Here is a 21743-nt window from a genome sequence, read left to right on the forward strand (position 1 = left end):
CTGTCCATTAATCACGGTACTCCATTCTGTTTGTTTATGTTTTATCTGTCGGCCCCAGCCGCACTCAGTCTCTGTGTGTAATTAATCCGACCCTCTCTGCCTAGTCAACACCATTTTACCTGCTGTTGTTGTGCTAGCTGATTAGCTGTTGTTGTCTCACCTACTGTTTTAGCTACTGTTTTAGCTAGCTCTCCCATTCAACACCTGTGATTACTGTATGCCTCTCTCAAATGTCAATATGCCTTGTATACTGTTGTTCAGGTTAGTTATCATTGTTTTAGTTTACAATGGAACCCCTAATTCCACTCTCCATACCCCTGATACCTCCTTTGTCCCACCTCCCACACATGCGGTGGCCTCACCCATTACAACCAGCATGTCCAGAGATACAACCTCTCTCATCATCACCCAGTGCCTGGGCTTACCTCCGCTGTACCCGCACCCCACCATACCCCTGTCTGTGCATTATGCCCTGAATATATTCTACCATGCCCATAAATCTGCTCCTTTTATTCTTTGTCCCCAACGCTCTAGGCGACCTGTTTTGATAGCCTTTAGCCGCACCCTCATACAACTCCTCCTCTATTCCACGGGTGATGTGGAGGTAAACCCAGGCCCTGCATGTCCCCAGGCACCCTCATTTGTTGACTTCTGTGATCGAAAAAGCCTTGGTTTTATTCATGTCAACATCAGAAGCCTAAGTTTGTTTTACTCACTGCTTTAGCACACTCTGCTAACCCTGATGTCCTTGCCGTGTCTGAATCCTGGCTCAGGAAGGCCATTTCCATACCCAACTATAACATTTTCCATCAAGATAAAACTGCCAAAGGGGGAGGAGTTGCAGTCTACTGCAGAGATAGCCTGCAAAGTAAGTAAGTAAGAAAGTAATACTTTCCAGGTCCATGCCCAAACAGTTCAAACTACTAATTTTTAAAATTACTCTCTCCAGAAATAAGTCTCTCACTGTTGCCGCCTGCTACCGACCCCCCTCAGCTCCCAGCTGTGCCCTGGACACCATTTGTGAATTGATTGCCCCCCATCGAGCTTCAGAGTTTGTTCTGTTAGGTGACCTAAACTGGGATATGCTTAACACCTCGGCAGTCCTACAATCTCAGCTTGATGCCCTCAATCTCACACAAATCATCAAGGAACCCACCAGGTACAACCCGAAATCTGTAAACAAGGGCACCCTCAAAGACGTCATCCTGACCAACTTGCCCTCCAAATACACCTCCGCTGTCTTCAACCAGGATCTCAGAGATCACTGCCTAATTGCCTGCATCCGCTACGGATCCGCAGTCAAACGACCACCCCTCATCACTGTCAAACGCTCCCTAAAACACTTCTGTGAGCAGGCCTTTCTGATCGACCCTGCCCGGGTATCCTGGAAGGACATTGACCTCATCCCATCAGTTGAGGATGCCTGGTCATTCTTTAAAAGTAACTTCCTCACCATTTTAGATAAGCATGCTCCGTTCAAAAAATGCAGAACTAAGAACAGATATAGCCCTTGGTTCACTCCAGACCTGACTGCCCTCGATCAGCACAAAAACATGGCGGACAGCAAGAGCATCGAATAGTCCCCGAAATATGCAACTGTTCAGGGAAGTCAGGAACCAATACACGCAGTCAGTCAGGAAAGCAAAGGCCAGCTTCTTCAGGCAGAAATTTGCATCCTGTAGCTCTAACTCCAAAAAGTTCTGGGACACTGTGAAGTCCATGGAGAACAAGAGCACCTCCTCCCAGCTGCCCACTGCACTGAGGCTCGGTAACACGGTGACCACCGATAAATCCATGATTATCGAAAACTTCAACAAGCATTTCTCAACGGCTGGCCATGCCTTCCTCCTGGCTACTCAACCTCGCCCAACAGCCCCCCCCCGCGCAGCTACTCGCCCAAGCCTCTCCAGGTTCTCCTTTAACCAAATCCAGATAGCAGATGTTCTGAAAGAGCTGCAAAACCTGGACCCGTACAAACAGCTGGTCTTGACAATCTGGACCCTCTATTTCTGAAACTATCCGCCGCCATTGTCGCAACCCCTATTACCAGCCTGTTCAACCTCTCTTTCATATCGTCTGAGATCCCCAAGGACTGGAAAGCTGCCACAGTCATCCCCCTCTTCAAAGGGGGAGACACCCTGGACCCAAACTGTTACAGACCTATATCCATCCTGCCCTGCCTATCTAAGGTCTTCGAAAGCCAGGTCAACAAACAGGTCACGGACCATCTCGAATCCCACCGTACCTTCTCCGCTGTGCAATCTGGTTTCCGAGCCGGTCACGGGTGCACTTCAGCCACACTCAAGGTATTAAACGACATCATAACCGCCATCGATAAAAGACAGTACTGTGCAGCCGTCTTCATCGACCTGGCCAAGACTTTCGACTCTGTCAATCACCATATTCTTATCGGCAGACTCAGTAGCCTCGGTTTTTCTGATGACTGGCTTGCCTGGTTCACCAACTACTTTGCAGACAGAGTTCAGTGTGTCAAATCGGAGGGCATGCTGTCCGGTCCTCTGGCAGTCTCTATGCGGGTGCCACAGGGTTCAATTTTCAGGCCGACTCTTTTCTCTGTATATATCAATGATGTTGCTGCGGGCGATTCCCTGATCCACCTCTACGCAGACGACACCATTCTGCATACTTCCGGCCCGTCCTTGGACACTGTGCTATCTTACCTCCAAACGAGCTTCAATGCCATACAACACTCCTTCCGTGGCCTCCAACTGCTCTTAAACGCTAGTAAAACCAAATGCATGCTTTTCAACCGTTCGCTGCCTGCACCCGCACGCCTGACTAGCATCACCAACCTGGATGGTTCCGACCTAGAATATGTGGACATCTATAAGTACCTATGTGTCTGGCTAGACTGTAAACTCTTCCAGACTCATATCAAACATCTCCAATCTAAAATCAAATCTAGAGTCGGCTTTCTATTCCGCAACAAAGCCTCCTTCACTCACGCCGCCAAACTTACCCTAGTAAAACTGACTATCCTACCGATCCTCGACTTCGGCGATGTCATCTACAAAATAGCTTCCAACACTCTACTCAGCAAACTGGATGCAGTTTATCACAGTGCCATCCGTTTTGTTACTAAAGAACCTTATACCACCCACCACTGCGACCTGTATGCTCTAGTCGGCTAGCCCTCGCTACATATTCGTCGCCAGACCCACTGGCTCCAGGTCATCTACAAGTCCATGCAAGGTAAAGCTCCGCCTTATCTCAGTTCACTGGTCACGATGGCAACACCCACCCGTAGCATGCGCTCCAGCAGGTGTATCTCACTGATCATCTTCAAACATCTGCTGTCTGAGCAGATAACCGATCGCTGCAGCTGTACATAGTCTATCGGTAAATAGCCCATCCAATTTTACCTACCCCATCCCCATACAGTTTTTATTTACTTTTCTGCTCTTTTGCACACCAATATCTCTACCTGTACATGACCATCTGATCATTTATCACTCCAGTGTTAATCTGCAAAATTGTAACTATTCGCCTACCTCCTCATGCCTTTTGCACACAATGTATATAGATTCTCTTTTTTTCTACTGTGTTATTGACTTGTTAATTGTTTACTCCATGTGTAACTCTGTGTTGTTGTCTGTTCACACTGCTATGCTTCATCTTGGCCAGGTCACAGTTGCAAATGAGAACTTGTTGTTAAAGGTGAAATAAATAAATTAAAAATTAAAAAACCTCCTGCCCAATGTATGACCATATTAGAGAGACATATTTCCCTCAGATTACACAGATCCACAAAGAATTCGAAAACAAATCCAATTTTGATAAACTCCCATATCTACTGGGTGAAATTCCACAGTGTCCCATCAGAGCGGCAAGATTTGTGACCTGTTGCCACGAGAAAAGGGTAACCAGTGAAGAACAAACACCATTGTAAATACAACCCATATTTATGCTTATTTATTTTATCTTGTGTCCTTTACCATTTGTACATTGTTAAACTGTATATATATATATATATATAATATGACATTTGTAATGTCTTTATTGTTTTGAAACTTCTGTATGTGTAATGTTTACTGTTAATTTTTATTGTTTATTTCACTTTATATATTCACTTTATATATTATCTACCTTACTTGCTTTGGCAATGTTAACACATGTTTCCCATGCCAATAAAGCACTTGAATTGACAATTGAATTGACAAAGAGAGAGAGACAGAGAGAGACCGAGAGTGACATAGAGAGAGAGACAGAGAGAGACAAAGACGAACACAAAGTGAAATGCAGTGCTATCTGGCCCTAAATCGACAGTACACCGTGACTAACTATTTGACCAGGGAGAGAGACAGAGAGAGAGAGAGAGAAAGGGAGGGAGGGAGGGAGTATCTACCTTACTTGCTTTGGCAATGTTAACATATGTTTCTCATGCCAATAAAGCCCCTTGAATTGAATTGACAGAGAGTAACAGAAAGAGAGAGAGGGAGAAAGAGAGAGAGAGGGAGGGAGAGGGCGAGAGAGAGAGAGAGAGAGAGAGTGGGAGAGAGAGAGTTTGAGAGAGAGAATTGAATTGAGGGAGAGAGAGGTTGAGGGTGAGAGAGGGTGAGAGAGAGAGAGAGGGAGAGAGAGAGAGGGAGGGAGAGAGAGAGAGGGAGAGGGAGAGAGTGGGAGAGAGAGAGAGAGGGTGAGAGAGAGGGAGAGAGAGAGAGAGAGAGAGAGAGGGAGAGAGAGAGAGAGAGAGAGAGAGAGGGAGAGGGAGAGGGAGAGGGAGAGAGAGAGAGAGAGGGAGAGGGAGAGGGAGAGGGAGAGGGAGAGAGAGAGGGAGAGGGAGAGGGAGAGAGGGAGAGGGAGAGGTTGAGAGAGAGGGAGAGGTTGAGAGAGAGGGAGAGAGAGAGAGAGGGAGGTCAAATGTGTAGAATGACAGGAAACATACATGTTTCTTTGCGAGGTGGGTAGGCAATCCAGCCAAATGTTGTGTGTAGGGCCCCCAAAAGGCTAGGGCCGGCCCTGGATGCCAACAGCCTTGGCACCAGCCATTATCTATAGAGCATTAAGGATTTAATTTAATCAGGCGTTGAGGTGAGACGGCTGGGCCAGGAATAGGAAGTGATAGAGCCAATCAGTGAAGTGAGGCTTGACGCGTCCCAAATGGCAACCTATACCCTTCATAGTTCACTGGTTTTGACCAGAGGTCCCTAAGGGCCCAAAGTAGTGCACTATATAGAGTGCACTCGGAAAAGTATTCAGACCCCTTCCCTTTATCCACATTTTGTTACGTTACAGCCTCATTCTAAAACGGATTAAATGAAATAAAAATGCTCAACAATCTAGACACAATAACCTATAATGACAAAGCAAAAACAGGTTTTTAGAAATTCTTGTAAATTTGCAAAAAAACAAAAGCAGAAAAAGCTTATTTATTTATTTAAGTATTCAGACCCTTTGTTATGAGACTCTAAATTGAGTTCAGGTGCATCCTGTTTCCATTGATCATCGTTGAGATGTTTCTACAACTTGATTGGAGTTCACCTGTGATAAATTAAATTTGACTGGACAAGATTTGGAAAGGCACACACCTGTCTCACCATACACGCCTTCCATCTCCCCTCACAGGGTCCCCAGTTATTACAAGTAATAGGTGCAAAACACTGTTGGTGCAAACCTGTGGGCGTATAAACAGTAACGTACTGCTCTGTTATGGACATGTTCCTCTTAGCACCTCACACTCCTGCTGAATAGTCCAGAAGAGGACACACGCATGTCTGATACCTTTTGGAATACGAAGCATAACCAATATCTTTGAGTGGTTTGGTTTGTCCTATAACTCCCCCGAGAGCTCTACTTGCTGAGTCTGCCCGGGAGGGGGGGGCAGATGTTTAGCGTATAGAAAAGTAAAGGACCCAGATATTTAGAATTGCTTAGTGAACTCAATCATTTCTTTACCAAATCAAAACTGAAAAAGACCTATATTAATAGCTGTTTCTATAAAATAAATTATCTGTCTGGTTGTCAGGTTGCTCATTAGACTCCATCTTCTACACAGAGTAATTATTCGTCTGGTTGTCAGGTTGATCATTAGACTCCATCTTCTACACCAAGCTATTATCTGTCTGGTTGTCAGGTTGATCATTAGTCTCCATCTTCTACACCAAGTCATTATCTGTCTGGTTGTCAGGTTGATCATTAGTCTCCATCTTCTCCACCAAGTCATTATCTGTCTGGTTTTCAGGTTGATCATTAGTCTCCATCTTCTACACCAAGTCATTATCTGTCTGATTGTCAGGTTGATCATTAGTCTCCATCTTCTACCCCAAGTCATTATCTGTCTGATTGTCAGGTTGATCATTAGTCTCCATCTTCTACACCAAGTCATTATCTGTCTGATTGTCAGGTTGATCATTAGTCTCCATCTACTACACCAAGCTATTATCTGTCTGATTGTCAGGTTGATCATTAGTGTCCATCTTCTACCCCAAGTCATTATCTGTCTGATTGTCAGGTTGATCATTAGTCTCCATCTTCTACACCGAGTCATTATCTGTCTGGTTGTCAGGTTGATCATTAGTGTCCATCTTCTACCCCAAGTCATTATCTGTCTGATTGTCAGGTTGATCATTAGTCTCCATCTTCTACACCAAGTCATTATCTGTCTGGTTGTCAGGTTGATCATTAGACTCCATCTTCTCCACCAAGTCATTATCTGTCTGGTTGACAGGTTGATCATTAGACTCCATCTTCTCCACCAAGTCATTATCTGTCTGATTGTCAGGTTGATCATTAGTCTCCATCTTCTACACCAAGTCATTATCTGTCTGGTTGTCAGGTTGATCATCAGACTCCATCTTCTACACCGAGTCATTATCTGTCTGGTTGTCAGGTTGATCATCAGACTCCATCTTCTACACCAAGTTATTATCTGTCTGGTTGTCAGGTTGATCATTAGACTCCATCTTCTACACCAAGTCATTATCTGTCTGGTTGTCAGGTTGATCATTAGACTCCATCTTCTACACCAAGTCATTATCTGTCTGATTGTCAGGTTGATCATTGGGCTCCATCTTCTACACCAAGTCATTATCTGTCTGGTTGTCAGGTTGATCATTAGTTGACTATATAATTATACCATTCTGCAGGTCAAGTGTCTGACATCCAAATAGTGTTTTGACAAGGTGTTTAGTTTTCAGGGAACATGTGTCTTTATACGATTATTCCCCAAGATGCGCCACATTGTCCTTACCGGAGAACAAACGAGCAAACCCCTCCTCCCACTTATTAAGTACCTGTGTAACATCAGAGTTCAGCCCTTCCTGTTCCTGCCTGACTTCCATTGGAATTATCTCACGTTGTTTTGGTACTAAGTTATTTGTTTGGATCCTGAAGGATGTGTTGCCAATTGTTATTTCGGCCAACGAATTGGGACACTAGAATATGGGAATGTTCTGAAAGTTATTTATCATTGAACCTGGTGTGAATGTAAATAGAATTAAACTTTCCAAACAATCTACGACAATTCTATTTTGTTGAGACTTTTAATTAAGATACAGATCAATATGATGCAAGATCAGACACACACACACAGAGACACAGAAAGACACACACACAGAGAGGCACAGAGAGGCACAGAGAGGCACAGAGAGGCACAGACACACACAGAGAGACACAGAGAGACACACACACAGAGAGACACACACACACACACACACACACACACACACTCCAGTGCAGTACTTACATGTGGCTCACTGTGTATTAGCGCCTCGCGTTCCGGCAGCTGTCTGGTAGTACTGAACTCCACCTTGGACGCTAGGTTCTTCACCACCAGCTTAACGGTAGCGTAGTCCTTGGCAGAAGACACATTAAAGGGGTCGGGCCCAGTGCCGGACCCCGAGTTCGGCACCGTAGAGGAGTGATATGGGGACGGGGTCAAGAGGAGGCCCTTCTTGTCCCCAGTGAGGATATAGGAAGCCATGATGAGGAACATGACGGCGAGGCCGAACAGGAAGCCGTACAGTTTAACCTTCCTGAAGCAGGTCAGGGTGCTCGCACCACATCCCAGGGTGCACCAGGGCCAGGGTCCGTGGAGATGGAGAGGGTCCCGTTTCAGCTCCAGCACGGCAAACAGGCTCATGGGGCTGTCGTCCACCTGTGGTTTCAGAGGTCTCTTCCTGTAGTCCTCCATCGAGGAACCCAACAGGGTGTATTCGTAGTCCATGTGTGTCATGGTGACAGACAGGTGGGGTGATGGTGGGCTGGCTAGGTCTGAGGACCCACTGTGGAGGCAGGGTGGTTGGGTCTGGGTGGTGGGGTGATGGTGGGCTGGCTAGGTCTGAGGACCCACTGTGGTGGCAGGGTGGTTGGGTCTGGGTGGTGGGGTGATGGTGGGGTGGCTAGGTCTGAGGACCCACTGTGGTGGCAGGGTGGTTGGGTCTGGGTGGTGGGGTGATGGTGGGGTGGCTAGGTCTGAGGACCCACTGTGGTGGCAGGGTGGTTGGGTCTGGGTGGTGGGGTGATGGTGGGCTGGCTAGGTCTGAGGACCCACTGTGGTGGCAGGGTGGTTGGGTCTGGGTGGTGGGGTGATGGTGGGCTGGCTAGGTCTGAGGACCCACTGTGGAGGCAGAGTGGTTGGGTCTGGGTGGTTGGGTCTGGGTGGTGGGGTGGGGTAATGGTGGGGTGGTGGAGGCCCGGCTAGGTTTGCTCAGCCTCAGAGACCTGGTGGTGGAGGTGAAGGAGAGGTGGTGGTGGTGGAGGAGAAGGAGAGGTGGTGGTGGTGGTGCCAGTGAGATGGGAGGAGGAGCCAGTGAGATGGGAGGAGGAGCCAGTGAGATGGGAGGAGGAGTATGACGGTTGTGGCCCAGGAGGATCATCCATGCTGGGGGTGGGATACTGTGTGCAGACAGACCACCTCCTCAACCACTACTGGAGCCCTGGAAAGAGGAAGAAGAAGAAGAAGAGGGATGAGTGACAGAGAAGAAGGAAGTGGACTTCTAGTAGAACTTCCTGTTTCCTATTAAAAATGACTTTATACTTAAGTTTATAGCTGATTCATCCACAATCTAAAAAATGCTGGATTAAAAACAACCCAATTTGGGTTATTTAGTAACCCAACCCTGGGTCAATACTGGACAGAACACACCCAGGGTTATTTAGTGACCCAACACTGGGTCAATACTGGACAGAACACACCCTGGGTTATTTAGTAACCCAACACTGGGTCAATACTGGACAGAACACACCCTGGGTTATTTAGTAACCCAACACTGGGTCAATATTGGACAGAACACACCCTGGGTTATTTAGTAACCCAACACGGGGTCAATATTGGACAGAACACACCCTGGGTTATTTAGTAACCCAACACTGGGTCAATACTGGACAGAACACACCCTGGGTTATTTAGTAACCCAACACTGGGTCAATATTGGACAGAACACACCCTGGGTTATTTAGTAACCCAACACTGGGTCAATACTGGACAGAACACACCCTGGGTTATTTAGTAACCCAACACGGGGTCAATACTGGACAGAACACACCCTGGGTTATTTTGACCCAGCCAGTAAGGCTGTGTGAATAACTAAACAAGATAGGTTGTTGGGATTACCCAATTAACCATGAGCTGGGTATATTAACTTTCATGCTGGGTCGACCAATCAGCTGGGTATATTAACTTTCATGCTGGGTCGACCAATCAGCTGGGTATATTAACTTTCATGCTGGGTCGACCAATCACCTGGGTATATTAACTTTCATGCTGGGTCGACCAATCACCTGGGTATATTAACTTTCATGCTGGGTCGACCTATCAGCTGGGTATATTAACTTTCATGCTGGGTCGACCAATCAGCTGGGTATATTAACTTTCATGCTGGGTCGACCAATCAGCTGGGTATATTAACTTTCATGCTGGGTCGACCAATCACCTGGGTATATTGACTTTCATGCTGGGTCGACCAATCAGCAGCTGTATATTAACTTTCATGCTGGGTCGACCAATCAGCTGGGTATATTAACTTTCATGCTGGGTCGACCTATCAGCTGGGTATATTAACTTTCATGCTGGGTCGACCAATCACCTGGGTATATTAACTTTCATGCTGGGTCGACCTATCAGCTGGGTATATTAACTTTCATGCTGGGTCGACCAATCACCTGGGTATATTAACTTTCATGCTGGGTCGACCTATCAGCTGGGTATATTAACTTTCATGCTGGGTCGACCAATCACCTGGGTATATTAACTTTCATGCTGGGTCGACCAATCACCTGGGTATATTAACTTTCATGCTGGGTCGACCTATCAGCTGGGTATATTAACTTTCATGCTGGGTCGACCTATCAGCTGGGTATATTAACTTTCATGCTGGGTCGACCAATCACCTGGGTATATTAACTTTCATGCTGGGTCAACCTATCAGCTGGGTATATTAACTTTCATGCTGGGTCGACCAATCAGCTGGGTATATTAACTTTCATGCTGGGTCGACCAATCAGCTGGGTATATTAACTTTCATGCTGGGTCGACCAATCACCTGGGTATATTAACTTTCATGCTGGGTCAACCTATCAGCTGGGTATATTAACTTTCATGCTGGGTCGACCAATCAGCTGGTTATATTAACTTCCATGGGTCTTTTTTAATGTACTCCTTAGGTTGTTTTCAGGACGAATGGCTTATTAGGGGTGTGGCTTTCAGCTAGATCTTATTGGCCACCCGTGAGAGTAAATGTAATTCCTGTTCATCAATGTTAAATATTATACACTGCAAATACAAATGTTTTTTGTTTGTTTTACACTATCTTCTATAATATTAAAATGATTAATTACTTTTATAATAAGGAACACCACCTTGTTGTAACCAAACATTTACATCGGCTTTTAGGCAACTCATACATTTCTGTAAGCGTCATTAAATCTGCATAAAATGTCAATGTCTGACCTTAATGTGATAACTATACTATACTATATACTACAGAACAGATTAACAGGACTGACATTTACTCTCACGGGTGGCCGAAAATAACTATTCCGAAAGCCACGCCCCCCCCCTACTCATCTATGCCTCTAGCACAGCACCAAAAACCCAGCACCCATAACCCAGCACCCATAATCCAGCACCCATAACCCATCACCCATAACCCAGCACCCATAACCCAGCACCCATAACCCAGCACCCATAACCCAGCACCCATTACCCAGCACCCATAACCCAGCACCCATAACCCAGCACCCATAACCCATCACCCATAACCCAGCACCCATAACCCAGCACCCATAACCCAGCACCCATAACCCAGCACCCATTACCCAGCACCCATAACCCAGCACCCATAACCCATCACCCATAATCCAGCACCCATAACCCATCACCCATAACCCAGCACCCATAACCCAGCACCCATAACCCAGCACCCATAACCCAGCACCCATTACCCAGCACCCATAACCCAGCACCAATAACCCAGCACCCATAACCCAGCACCCATAACCCAGCACCCATAACCCAGCACCCATAACCCAGCACCCATAACCCAGCACCAATAACCCAGCACCCATAACCCAGCACCAATAACCCAGCACCCATTACTCAGCACCCATAACCCAGCACTAATAACCCATTACCCAGCACCCATTACCCAGCACCCAGCACCAATAACCCATAACCCAGCACCCATCACACATAACCCAGCACCCATCACCCAGCACCCATCACCCAGCACCCATAACCCAGCACCCATTACTCTGCACCCATTACCCAGCACCCATAACCCAGCACTAATAACCCAGCACCAATAACCCAGCACCCATAACCCAGCACCCATAACCCAGCACCCATAACCCAGCACCAATAACCCAACACCCATAACCCAGCACCCATTACCCAGCACCAATAAACCAGCACCCATAACCCAGCACCAATAACCCAGCACCCATAACCCAGCACTAATAACCCAGCACCAATAACCCAGCACCCATAACCCAGCACCCACAACCCAGCACCAATAACCCAGCACCCATAACCCAGCACCCATAACCCAGCACCCATAACCCAGCACCCATAACCCAGCACCCATAACCCAGCACCCATAACCCAGCACCAATAAACCAGCACCCATAACCCAGCACCAATAACCCAGCACCCATAACCCAGCACCCATAACCCAGCACCAATAATCCAGCACCCATCACCCAGCACCCATAACCCAGCACCAATAACCCATCACCCAGCTCCAATAACCCAGCACCAATAACCCAGCACCAATAACCCAGCACCGATTACCCAGCACCCATCACCAATAACCCAGCACCAATAACCCAGCACCAATAACCCATAACCCAGCACCAATAACCCATCACCCATCACCCAGCACCCATAACCCAGCACCAATAACCCATAACCCAGCACCAATAACCCATAACCCAGCACCAATAACCCATAACCCATAACCCATAACCCAGCACCAATAACCCATAACCCAGCACCAATAACCCATAACCTAGCACCAATAACCCATAACCCAGCACCCATCACCTAGCACCCATAACCAAGCACCCATAACCCAGCACCCATCACCCAGCACCCATAACCCAGCACCAATAACCCATAACCCAGCACCAATAACCCAGCACCCATAACCCAGCACCCATATTCCAGCACCAATAACCCATAACCCAGCACCCACAACCCAGCACCCATAACCCAGCACCCATAACACAGCACCAATAACCCAGCACCAATAACCTAGCACCAATAACCCATAACCCAGCACCCATAACCCAGCAACCCAACAATTGGGTCGTACAAATAACCCATAATTTTTTTGAGATTGTAAAGCTTCTTGTGACCTGGAAGAGGAAGGATTGAATGAGTGAGAACAAAGAACTACGTCAGGTTTCATCCAATCACAGACTCTTCCACCCAAACTGACTGGCGACGTTTCCCCCTTTAAAATCAGCTGACAATTCTGTCCAATTCATCCTGAACCAAAGCCGTGGAAGTGATTATATGGAGAAAACCTCTCAATCACAACAACGATGAAACACATTATACAGTACACATTACACATTATACATTATACATACACTTCCATTGTAGACCAACTGTTGTTCCTGCTGAATCCATAACTTTAAAGTTCTCTCTCACTGAGGCTACAGTCTCTCTCTCTCTCTCTCACTGAGGCTACAGTCTCTCTCTCTCTCTCACTGAGGCTACAGTCTCTCTCTCTCTCTCACTGAGGCTACAGTCTCTCTCTCTCTCTCTCACAGAGGCTACAGTCTCTCTCTCTCTCTCTCTCACAGAGGCTACAGTCTCTCTCTCTCTCTCTCTCTCTCACTGAGGCTACAGTCTCTCTCTCTCTCTCTCTCTCTCTGAGTCAGTCTAGTAAAGCTTTCTCTCTCTGTCTCCCCCCTCTTGTCTTATCATACTAGTAGCAGACGTGTCAACAACGTCCCAAAAGCTGTAATTGATGCAGATATTCCGCCACAGAGCGGATCGGGCTGTACTCAGGATGTTGCTAACATCCTGGTAAAAGTGCTGACTATCTGATGTATCTCTCTCTCTCCGTCTGTGTGTGTGTGTGTGTGTGTGTGTGTGTGTGTGTGTGTGTGTGTGTGTGTGTGTGTGTGTGTGTGTGTGTGTGTGTGTGTGTGTGTGTGTGTGTGTGAGTGAGCGTGTGTGTGTGAGCGTGTGTGTGTGTGTGTGTGTGTGTGTGTGTGTGTGTGTGTGTGTGTGTGTGTGTGTGTGCCTCCCGGGTATGTTTGTGTCTGTATGCTTGAGTCAGGAACCAGGTAACAGAGAGGGCAGCTTGCATTGAAACTTGCTGATTACATTTACATTCATATCAGACAACATGGGTACATTAATATCAGACAACATGGGTACATTAATACCAGACAACATGGGTACATTAATATCAGACAACATGGGTACATTAATATCAGACAACATGGGTACATTAATATCAGACAACATGGGTACATTAATATCAGACAACATGGGTACATTAATACCAGACAACATGGGTACATTCATATCAGACAACATGGGTACATTAATATCAGACAACATGGGTACATTAATACCAGACAACATGGGTACATTCATATCAGACAACATGGGTACATTAATATCAGACAACATGGGTACATTAATATCAGACAACATGGGTACATTAATACCAGACAACATGGGTACATTAATATCAGACAACATGGGTACATTCATATCAGACAACATGGGTACATTAATACCAGACAACATGGGTACATTAATAACAGACAACATGGGTACATTAATAACAGACAACATGGGTACATTCATATCAGACAACATGGGTACATTAATATTAGACAACATGGGTACATTAATATCAGACAACATGGGTACATTAATATCAGACAACATGGGTACATTCATATCAGACAACATGGGTACATTCATAACAGACAACATGGGTACATTAATAACAGACAACATGGGTACATTAATATCAGACAACATGGGTACATTAATAACAGACAACATGGGTACATTAATATCAGACAACATGGGTACATTCATATCAGACAACATGGGTACATTAATATCAGACAACATGGGTACATTCATATCAGACAACATGGGTACATTGTAGAACAGGGCAGTGTAGAACAGCAGTTCAGTACAGGGCAGGGAGAGAGAGAGGGAGAGAGAGGATAGAGTGAGAAAGAGAGAGAGACAGAGAGAGAGACAGACAGAGAGAGAGGATAGAGTGAGAGAGACAGAGAGAGAGAGACAGAGACAGAGAGAGAGAGAGACAGAGAGAGAGACAGAGAGAGAGAGAGAGAGAGAGAGAGAGACAGAGAGAGAGAGAGAGAGAGAGAGAGAGAGAGAGAGAGAGAGAGAGAGAGAGAGAGAGAAGAGAGAGAGAGAGAGAGAGAGAGAGAGAGAGAAGGATAGGGAAATAGTTTTTTAAAGGCAGTTTTATCTTTTCCCAGCATGCAAGTCAACGACAACACAAGGAGGTCTGTAAGGATTAGGACAACTTTTTTAGCAATTTCCTGTTAATCAGTTACAGTACAGTTTGTTCTCTTTCTCTCGCTCTCTCCCTCGCACTTTCGCCCCCTCTCTCTCTCGCCCCCTCTCTCTGAGAGAGAGTATAGCCTTGGAGGATTTGTCTATTGCTTTGAATTGAACAAGCAGTGTCATTATCAGGCCCAACTGCAGCCCAGCCTGCCCATCCCGTTAATACTCTTTACCAAAGGTTTGAGGAAGTGGCTTCTCTTTCTTGTTGCCCTGGTGTTGAATGTGTAACATCTGTTAGATCGTACAGTACCATAAACTCACTCCACAGTGTGACATGTTGAAATAAAAAATTGATTTTAGTCATTTAGGAGACGCTCCTATCCAGAGCGACTTACAGGAGCAATTGAGGTTCAGTGCCTTGCTCAAGGGCACAATAACATATTATTATTATTATTATTATTGTATTTTTCTGTCCCTTATTTCTCCCCAGTTCAGTGGTTTCTAATTGGTAGTTAGTAATAACTAGTATCTAATTGGTAATTAGTAATAACTAGTATCTAATTGGTAATTAGTAATAACTAGTATCTAATTGGTAGTTAGTAATAACTAGTATCTAATTGGTAGTTACAGTCTTGTCTCATTGCTGCAATTCCCCTACGGACTCGGGGGAGATGAAGGTCGAGAGCAATGCGTCCTCTGAAGCACAACCCTACCAAGCCGCACTGCTTCTTGACACAACACCCAGCCGCACCAATGTGTTGGACGCTGGGCCAATTGGGCGCCGCCCCATGGGTCTCCTGGTCGCGGCTGGCTGCTACAGAGCCTGGACTCAAACCAGGTTCTCTAGTGGCACAGCCTTAGACCGCTGAGACAGAGCCTGGACTCAAACCAGGTTCTCTAGTGGCACAGCCTTAGACCACTGAGACAGAGCCTGGACTCAAACCAGGTTCTCTAGTGGCACAGCCTTAGACCACTGAGACAGAGCCTGGACTCAAACCAAGTTCTCTAGTGGCACAGCCTTAGACCACTGAGACAGAGCCTGGACTCAAACCAGGTTCTCTAGTGGCACAGCCTTAGACCACTGAGACAGAGCCTGGACTCAAACCAGGTTCTCTAGTGGCACAGCCTTAGACCACTGAGACAGAGCCTGGACTCAAACCAGGTTCTCTAGTGGCACAGCCTGAGACCACTGAGACAGAGCCTGGACTCAAACCAGGTTCTCTAGTGGCACAGCCTTAGACCACTGCGCCACTCGGGAGGCCCATGTATAGGGGTCTATGGACCACTGTGTGATCTGGGGGCTGCTGAGTGAGAAATATAATTTTCTGATAACAATAATCCTTTATCCAGCAGGCTTCACCCGGGTATTTCTCACAGCCCTCTCTGGCAGGAGACAGGGGCTAACATACAGTACAGAACAGCCCTCTCTGGCAGGAGACAGGGGCTAACATACAGTACAGAACAGCCCTCTCTGGCAGGAGACAGGGGCTAACATACAGTACAGAACAGCCCTCTCTGGCAGGAGACAGGGGCTAACATACAGTACAGAACAGCACTGTGTAGTCTAGTACCTTCCAGAATGCTTACATTTGTTCTAGAATATAGTTCAGACTACTGTTAGAATGTAGTTCTCAGAGACATGCGGTAGCAGGCTACTGTTAGAATGTAGTTCTCAGAGACAGGATAGTAACAGGCTACTGTTAGAATGGAGTTCTCAGAGACAGGATAGTAACAGGCTACTGTTAGAATGGAGTTCTCAGAGACATGAGGTAACAGGCTACCGTTAGAATGTAGTTCTCAGAGACAGGATAGTAACAGGCTACTGTTAGAATGGAGTTCTCAGAGACAGGATAGAAACAGGCTACTGTTAGAATGTAGTTCTCAGAGACATGAGGTAACAGGCTACTGTTAGAATGTAGTTCTCAGAGACAGGATAGTAACAGGCTACTGTTAGAATGTAGTTCTCAGAGACAGGATAGTAACAGGCTACTGTTAGAATGGAGTTCTCAGAGACATGAGGTAACAGGCTACTGTTAGAATGGAGTTCTCAGAGACAGGATAGTAACAGGCTACTGTTAGAATGGAGTTCTCAGAGACAGGATAGTAACAGGCTACTGTTAGAATGTAGTTCTCGGAGACAGGATAGTAACAGGCTACTGTTAGAATGTAGTTCTCAGAGACAGGATAGTAACAGGCTACTGTTAGAATGGAGTTCTCAGAGACAGGATAGAAACAGGCTACTGTTCGAATGTAGTTCTCAGAGACATGAGGTAACAGGCTACTGTTAGAATGTAGTTCTCAGAGACAGGATAGTAACAGGCTACTGTTAGAATGTAGTTCTCAGAGACATGCGGTAACAGGCTACTGTTAGAATGTAGTTCTCAGAGACAGGATAGTAACAGGCTACTGTTAGAATGTAGTTCTCAGAGACATGAGGTAACAGGCTACTGTTAGAATGGAGTTCTCAGAGACAGGATAGTAACAGGCTACTGTTAGAATGTAGTTCTCAGAGACAGGATAGTAACAGGCTACTGTTAGAATGTAGTTCTCAGAGACAGGATAGTAACAGGCTACTGTTAGAATGGAGTCCTCAGAGACAGGATAGTAACAGGCTACTGTTAGAATGGAGTTCTCAGAGACAGGATAGTAACAGGCTACTGTTAGAATGGAGTCCTCAGAGACAGGATAGTAACAGGCTACTGTTAGAATGTAGTTCTCAGAGAGAGGATAGTAACAGGCTACTGTTAGAATGTAGTTCTCAGAGAGAGGATAGTAACAGGCTACTGTTAGAATGTAGTTCTCAGAGACATGCGGTAACAGGCTACTGGTAGAATGTAGTTCTCAGAGACAGGATAGTAACAGGCTACTGTTAGAATGTAGTTCTCAGAGACATGCGGTAACAGGCTACTGGTAGAATGTAGTTCTCAGAGACAGGATAGTAACAGGCTACTGTTAGAATGGAGTTCTCAGAGACAGGATAGTAACAGGCTACTGTTAGAATGGAGTTCTCAGAGACAGGATAGTAACAGGCTACTGTTAGAATGGAGTTCTCAGAGACAGGATAGTAACAGGCTACTGTTAGAATGTAGTTCTCAGAGAGAGGATAGTAACAGGCTACTGTTAGAATGTAGTTCTCAGAGAGAGGATAGTAACAGGCTACTGTTAGAATGTAGTTCTCAGAGACATGCGGTAACAGGCTACTGTTAGAATGGAGTTCTCAGAGACAGGATAGTAACAGGCTACTGTTAGAATGGAGTTCTCAGAGACAGGATAGTAACAGGCTACTGTTAGAATGGAGTTCTCAGAGAGGATAGTAACAGGCTACTGTTAGAATGATATCATGAAGTTACAATCAAATGGTTTCAAGTTCTGTACTGATCTTCTGACATCCTAACAGCAGCCTCTTCTCATCGATCTGAATGTTGGACATATCTAGAGAACTCCTCTCATCTCAAGGTCCAGGAAATGGAAGCTTGGTCCCATTCCACCAACAACACAGGAAGGACAGACCGGCTAGCTGGACGGACGGACAGACAGACAGATTTTGAGTACCAGTCAATAAACAGTTGGAAGATTCAACAGCATGAGGTTATCTTGCCTTCTTTCCAAGCTTTACTATCTGTGTCCTTCACCTGAAAGATACTGGATGTCTATAGGACACTACTTCTAGGGATATGAGGATATAGGACACTACTTCTAGGGATATGAGGATATAGGACACTACTTCTAGGGATATGAGGATATAGGACACTACTTCTAGAGATATGAGGATATAGGACACTACTTCTAGTGATATGAGGATATAGGACACAACTTCTAGGGATATGAGGACATAGGACACTACTTCTAGTGATATGAGGATATAGGACACAACTTCTAGGGATATGAGGACATAGGACACTACTTCTAGTGATATGAGGATATAGGACACTACTCCTAGTGATATGAGGATATAGGACACTACTTCTAGTGATATGAGGATATAAGACACTACTCCTAGTGATATGAGGATATAGGACACAACTTCCAGGGATATGAGGATATAGGACACTACTTCTAGGGATATGAGGATATAGGACACAACTTCCAGGGATATGAGGATATAGGACACTACTTCTAGGGATATGAGGATATAGGACACTACTTCTAGGGATATGAGGATATAGGACACTACTTCTAGTGATATGAGGATATAGGACACTACTTCTAGTGATATGAGGATATCTGTAGGACACTACTCCTAGTGATATGAGGATATAGGACACAACTTCTAGGGATATGAGGATATAGGACACTACTCCTAGTGATATGAGGATATAGGACACTACTTCTAGTGATATGAGGATATAGGACACTACTCCTAGTGATATGAGGATATAGGACACAACTTCTAGGGATATGAGGATATAGGACACAACTTCTAGGGATATGAGGATATAGGACACTACTTCTAGGGATATGAGGATATAGGACACTACTTCTAGGGATATGAGGATATAGGACACTACTTCTAGGGATATGAGGATATAGGACACTACTCCTAGTGATCTGAGGATATAGGACACTACTTCTAGGGATATGAGGATATAGGACACTACTTCTAGGGATCTGAGGATATAGGACACTACTTCTAGGGATATGAGGATATAGGACACTACTTCTAGGGATATGAGGATATCTATAGGACATTCTGATCTAGTCATGTGATACATTACAGACAGGACCGAACCAGTCTGGACAGATAGGACTCATTACAGACAGGATCGAACCAGTCTGGACAGAGGGATGGAGTGTGATATGGGTGATCTGAGTCTACTAATCACACAGCAGTTGAAGTTGAGTGTCTGTAATCACACTGGGTCGTGGCTCAGTAGATGAGACTAACAGCTGAGTCATCATATCAATAAAAATCAAATGTTCTTTGTCTCCACTGCTTACGAGCCCTTTCCAACGATGCAGAGTTGAAACTTCTGTTTCAACAGAATACTCACAGTCATTAACCATCTAGATGAGGCCTCCTCCATGACACACACACACACACACACACACACACACACACACACACACACACACACACACACACACACACACACACACACACACACACACACACACACACACACACACACACACACACAACACACGCATACCACAGACTTCTGTTTTCAACAGAAACTCACAGTCATTATTAACCATCTAGATGAGGCCTCCTCCATGACACACACACACACACACACACACACACACACCACAGGCAAGGGGGGCACAGACACGAGCGTGAGATCATGCATCACTTATGACACGAAATTAATAAATTAATTCTCTCTCTCTGTCTCTCTCTCCCTCCTCTCTCTCTCACTCCTTCTCTTCCTCCTCCCTCCCTCCTCTCTCTCTCCCTCCTTCTCTCCCTCCTTCCCTCCCTCCCTCTCTCCCTCCTTCTCTTCCTCCTCTCTCCCTCCCTCCTTCTCTTCCTCCTCTCTCTCTCCCTCCTTCCCTCCCTCCTCTCACCCTCCCTCCTTCTCTTCCTCCTCCCTCCCTCCCTCCTCTCTCTCCCCCTCCTTCTCTCCCTCCTCCCTCCCTCCTCTCTCCCTCCCTCTCTCTCTCCCTCCCTCCTTCTCTTCCCCCCTCCCTCCCTCCCTCCCTCCCTCCCTCCCTCCCTCCCTCCCTCCTCTCTCTCCCTCCTTCTCTTCCTCCTCCCTCTCTCCCTCCTTCTCTTCCCCCCTCCCTCCCTCCCTCCCTCCCTCCTCTCTCCCTCCTTCTCTCCCTCCTCTCTCTCCCCCTCCTTATCTTCCTCCCCTCTCTCCCTCCCTCCCTATTCTCTCTCCCTCCCTCCCTCCCTCTCTCTCTCCCTCCCTCCTCTCTCCCTCTCTCCCTCCCTCCCTCTCTCCCTCCTTCTCTTCCCCCTCCCTCCCTCCCTCCTCTCTCTCCCTCCCTCTCTCCCTCCTTCTCTTCCCCCCTCCCTCCTCTATCCCTCCCTCCTCTCTCCCCCCTCCTTCTCTTCCTCCTCTCTCCCTCCTCTCTCTCCTTCTATCCCTCCTTCTTTTCCTCCTCTCTCCCTCCCTCCCTCCTCTCTCTCTCTCCCTCCCTCCCTCCCTCCTCACTCTCTCCCTCCCTCCCTCTCTCTCTCCCTCCTTCTCTTCCTCCCTCTCTCCCTCCCTCCTCCCCTCCCTCCTCACTCTCTCCCTCCCTCCTTCTCTCTCTCCTCCCTCCCCTCCTCTCTCTCTCTCCCTCCTTCTCTCCCTCCTTCTCTTCCACCTCTCTCCCTCCCTCCCTCCCTCCTCCTCTTCCTCCTCTCTCTCCTTCTCTTCCTCCTCTCTCTCTCCTCTTCCTCCTCTCTCCCTCCCTCCTCTCTCCCTCCTTCTCTCCCTCCTCTCTCTCTCCCTTCCTCCTCTCTCCCTCCTTCCCTCCCTCCTCTCTCTCTCTCCCTCCCTCCTTCCTCTCTCCCTCCTTCTCTCCCTCCCTCCTCTCTCCCTCCTTCTCTCCCTCCTCTCTCTCTCCCTCTTTCCTCTCTCCCTCCTTCTGTTCCTCCTCTCTATCCCCCCTCCCTCCCCCCCTCCTCTCTCTCCTTATCTTCCTCCTCTATCCCCCCTCCCTCCCTCCTCTCTCCCTCCTTCTCTTCCTCCTCTCTCTCTCCCTTCCTCCTCTCTCTCCTTCTCTTCCTCCTCCCTCCCTCCCTCCCTCCCTCCCTCCCTCCTCTCTCCCTCCCTCCTCCCCTCAATGTTTATGGCTATCAGTCTTTCTCCCCACGTCACCCCACGTCTCCGTACAC

At 46.7% G+C, this 21743-nt stretch overlaps 1 protein-coding gene across 3 annotated transcripts in view; it reads right to left on the reverse strand.

Annotated features, from left to right (window-relative positions):
* Positions 1–21743, reverse strand: part of LOC135511828 (carbohydrate sulfotransferase 15-like) — a 130638-nt gene that overhangs the window by 58193 nt on the left and 50702 nt on the right. Inside the window, exons 1-2 of one of the 3 annotated variants that reach the window (XM_064933306.1) lie at positions 13054–13424; positions 7706–8897 (exon numbers count right to left, since the gene is read on the reverse strand). In XM_064933306.1, coding sequence (XP_064789378.1) covers positions 7706–8194 — 489 coding nt within the window. In that variant the 5' untranslated portion in view covers positions 8195–8897; positions 13054–13424. Of the gene's footprint in view, positions 1–7705; positions 8898–13053; positions 13425–21743 lie in introns of those variants that run through there. The other 2 variants (XM_064933308.1, XM_064933307.1) reach the window with 2 other exon arrangements.

The sequence above is a fragment of the Oncorhynchus masou genome, chromosome 24, assembly GCF_036934945.1.
Source record: "Oncorhynchus masou masou isolate Uvic2021 chromosome 24, UVic_Omas_1.1, whole genome shotgun sequence".
NCBI lineage: Eukaryota > Metazoa > Chordata > Actinopteri > Salmoniformes > Salmonidae > Oncorhynchus > Oncorhynchus masou.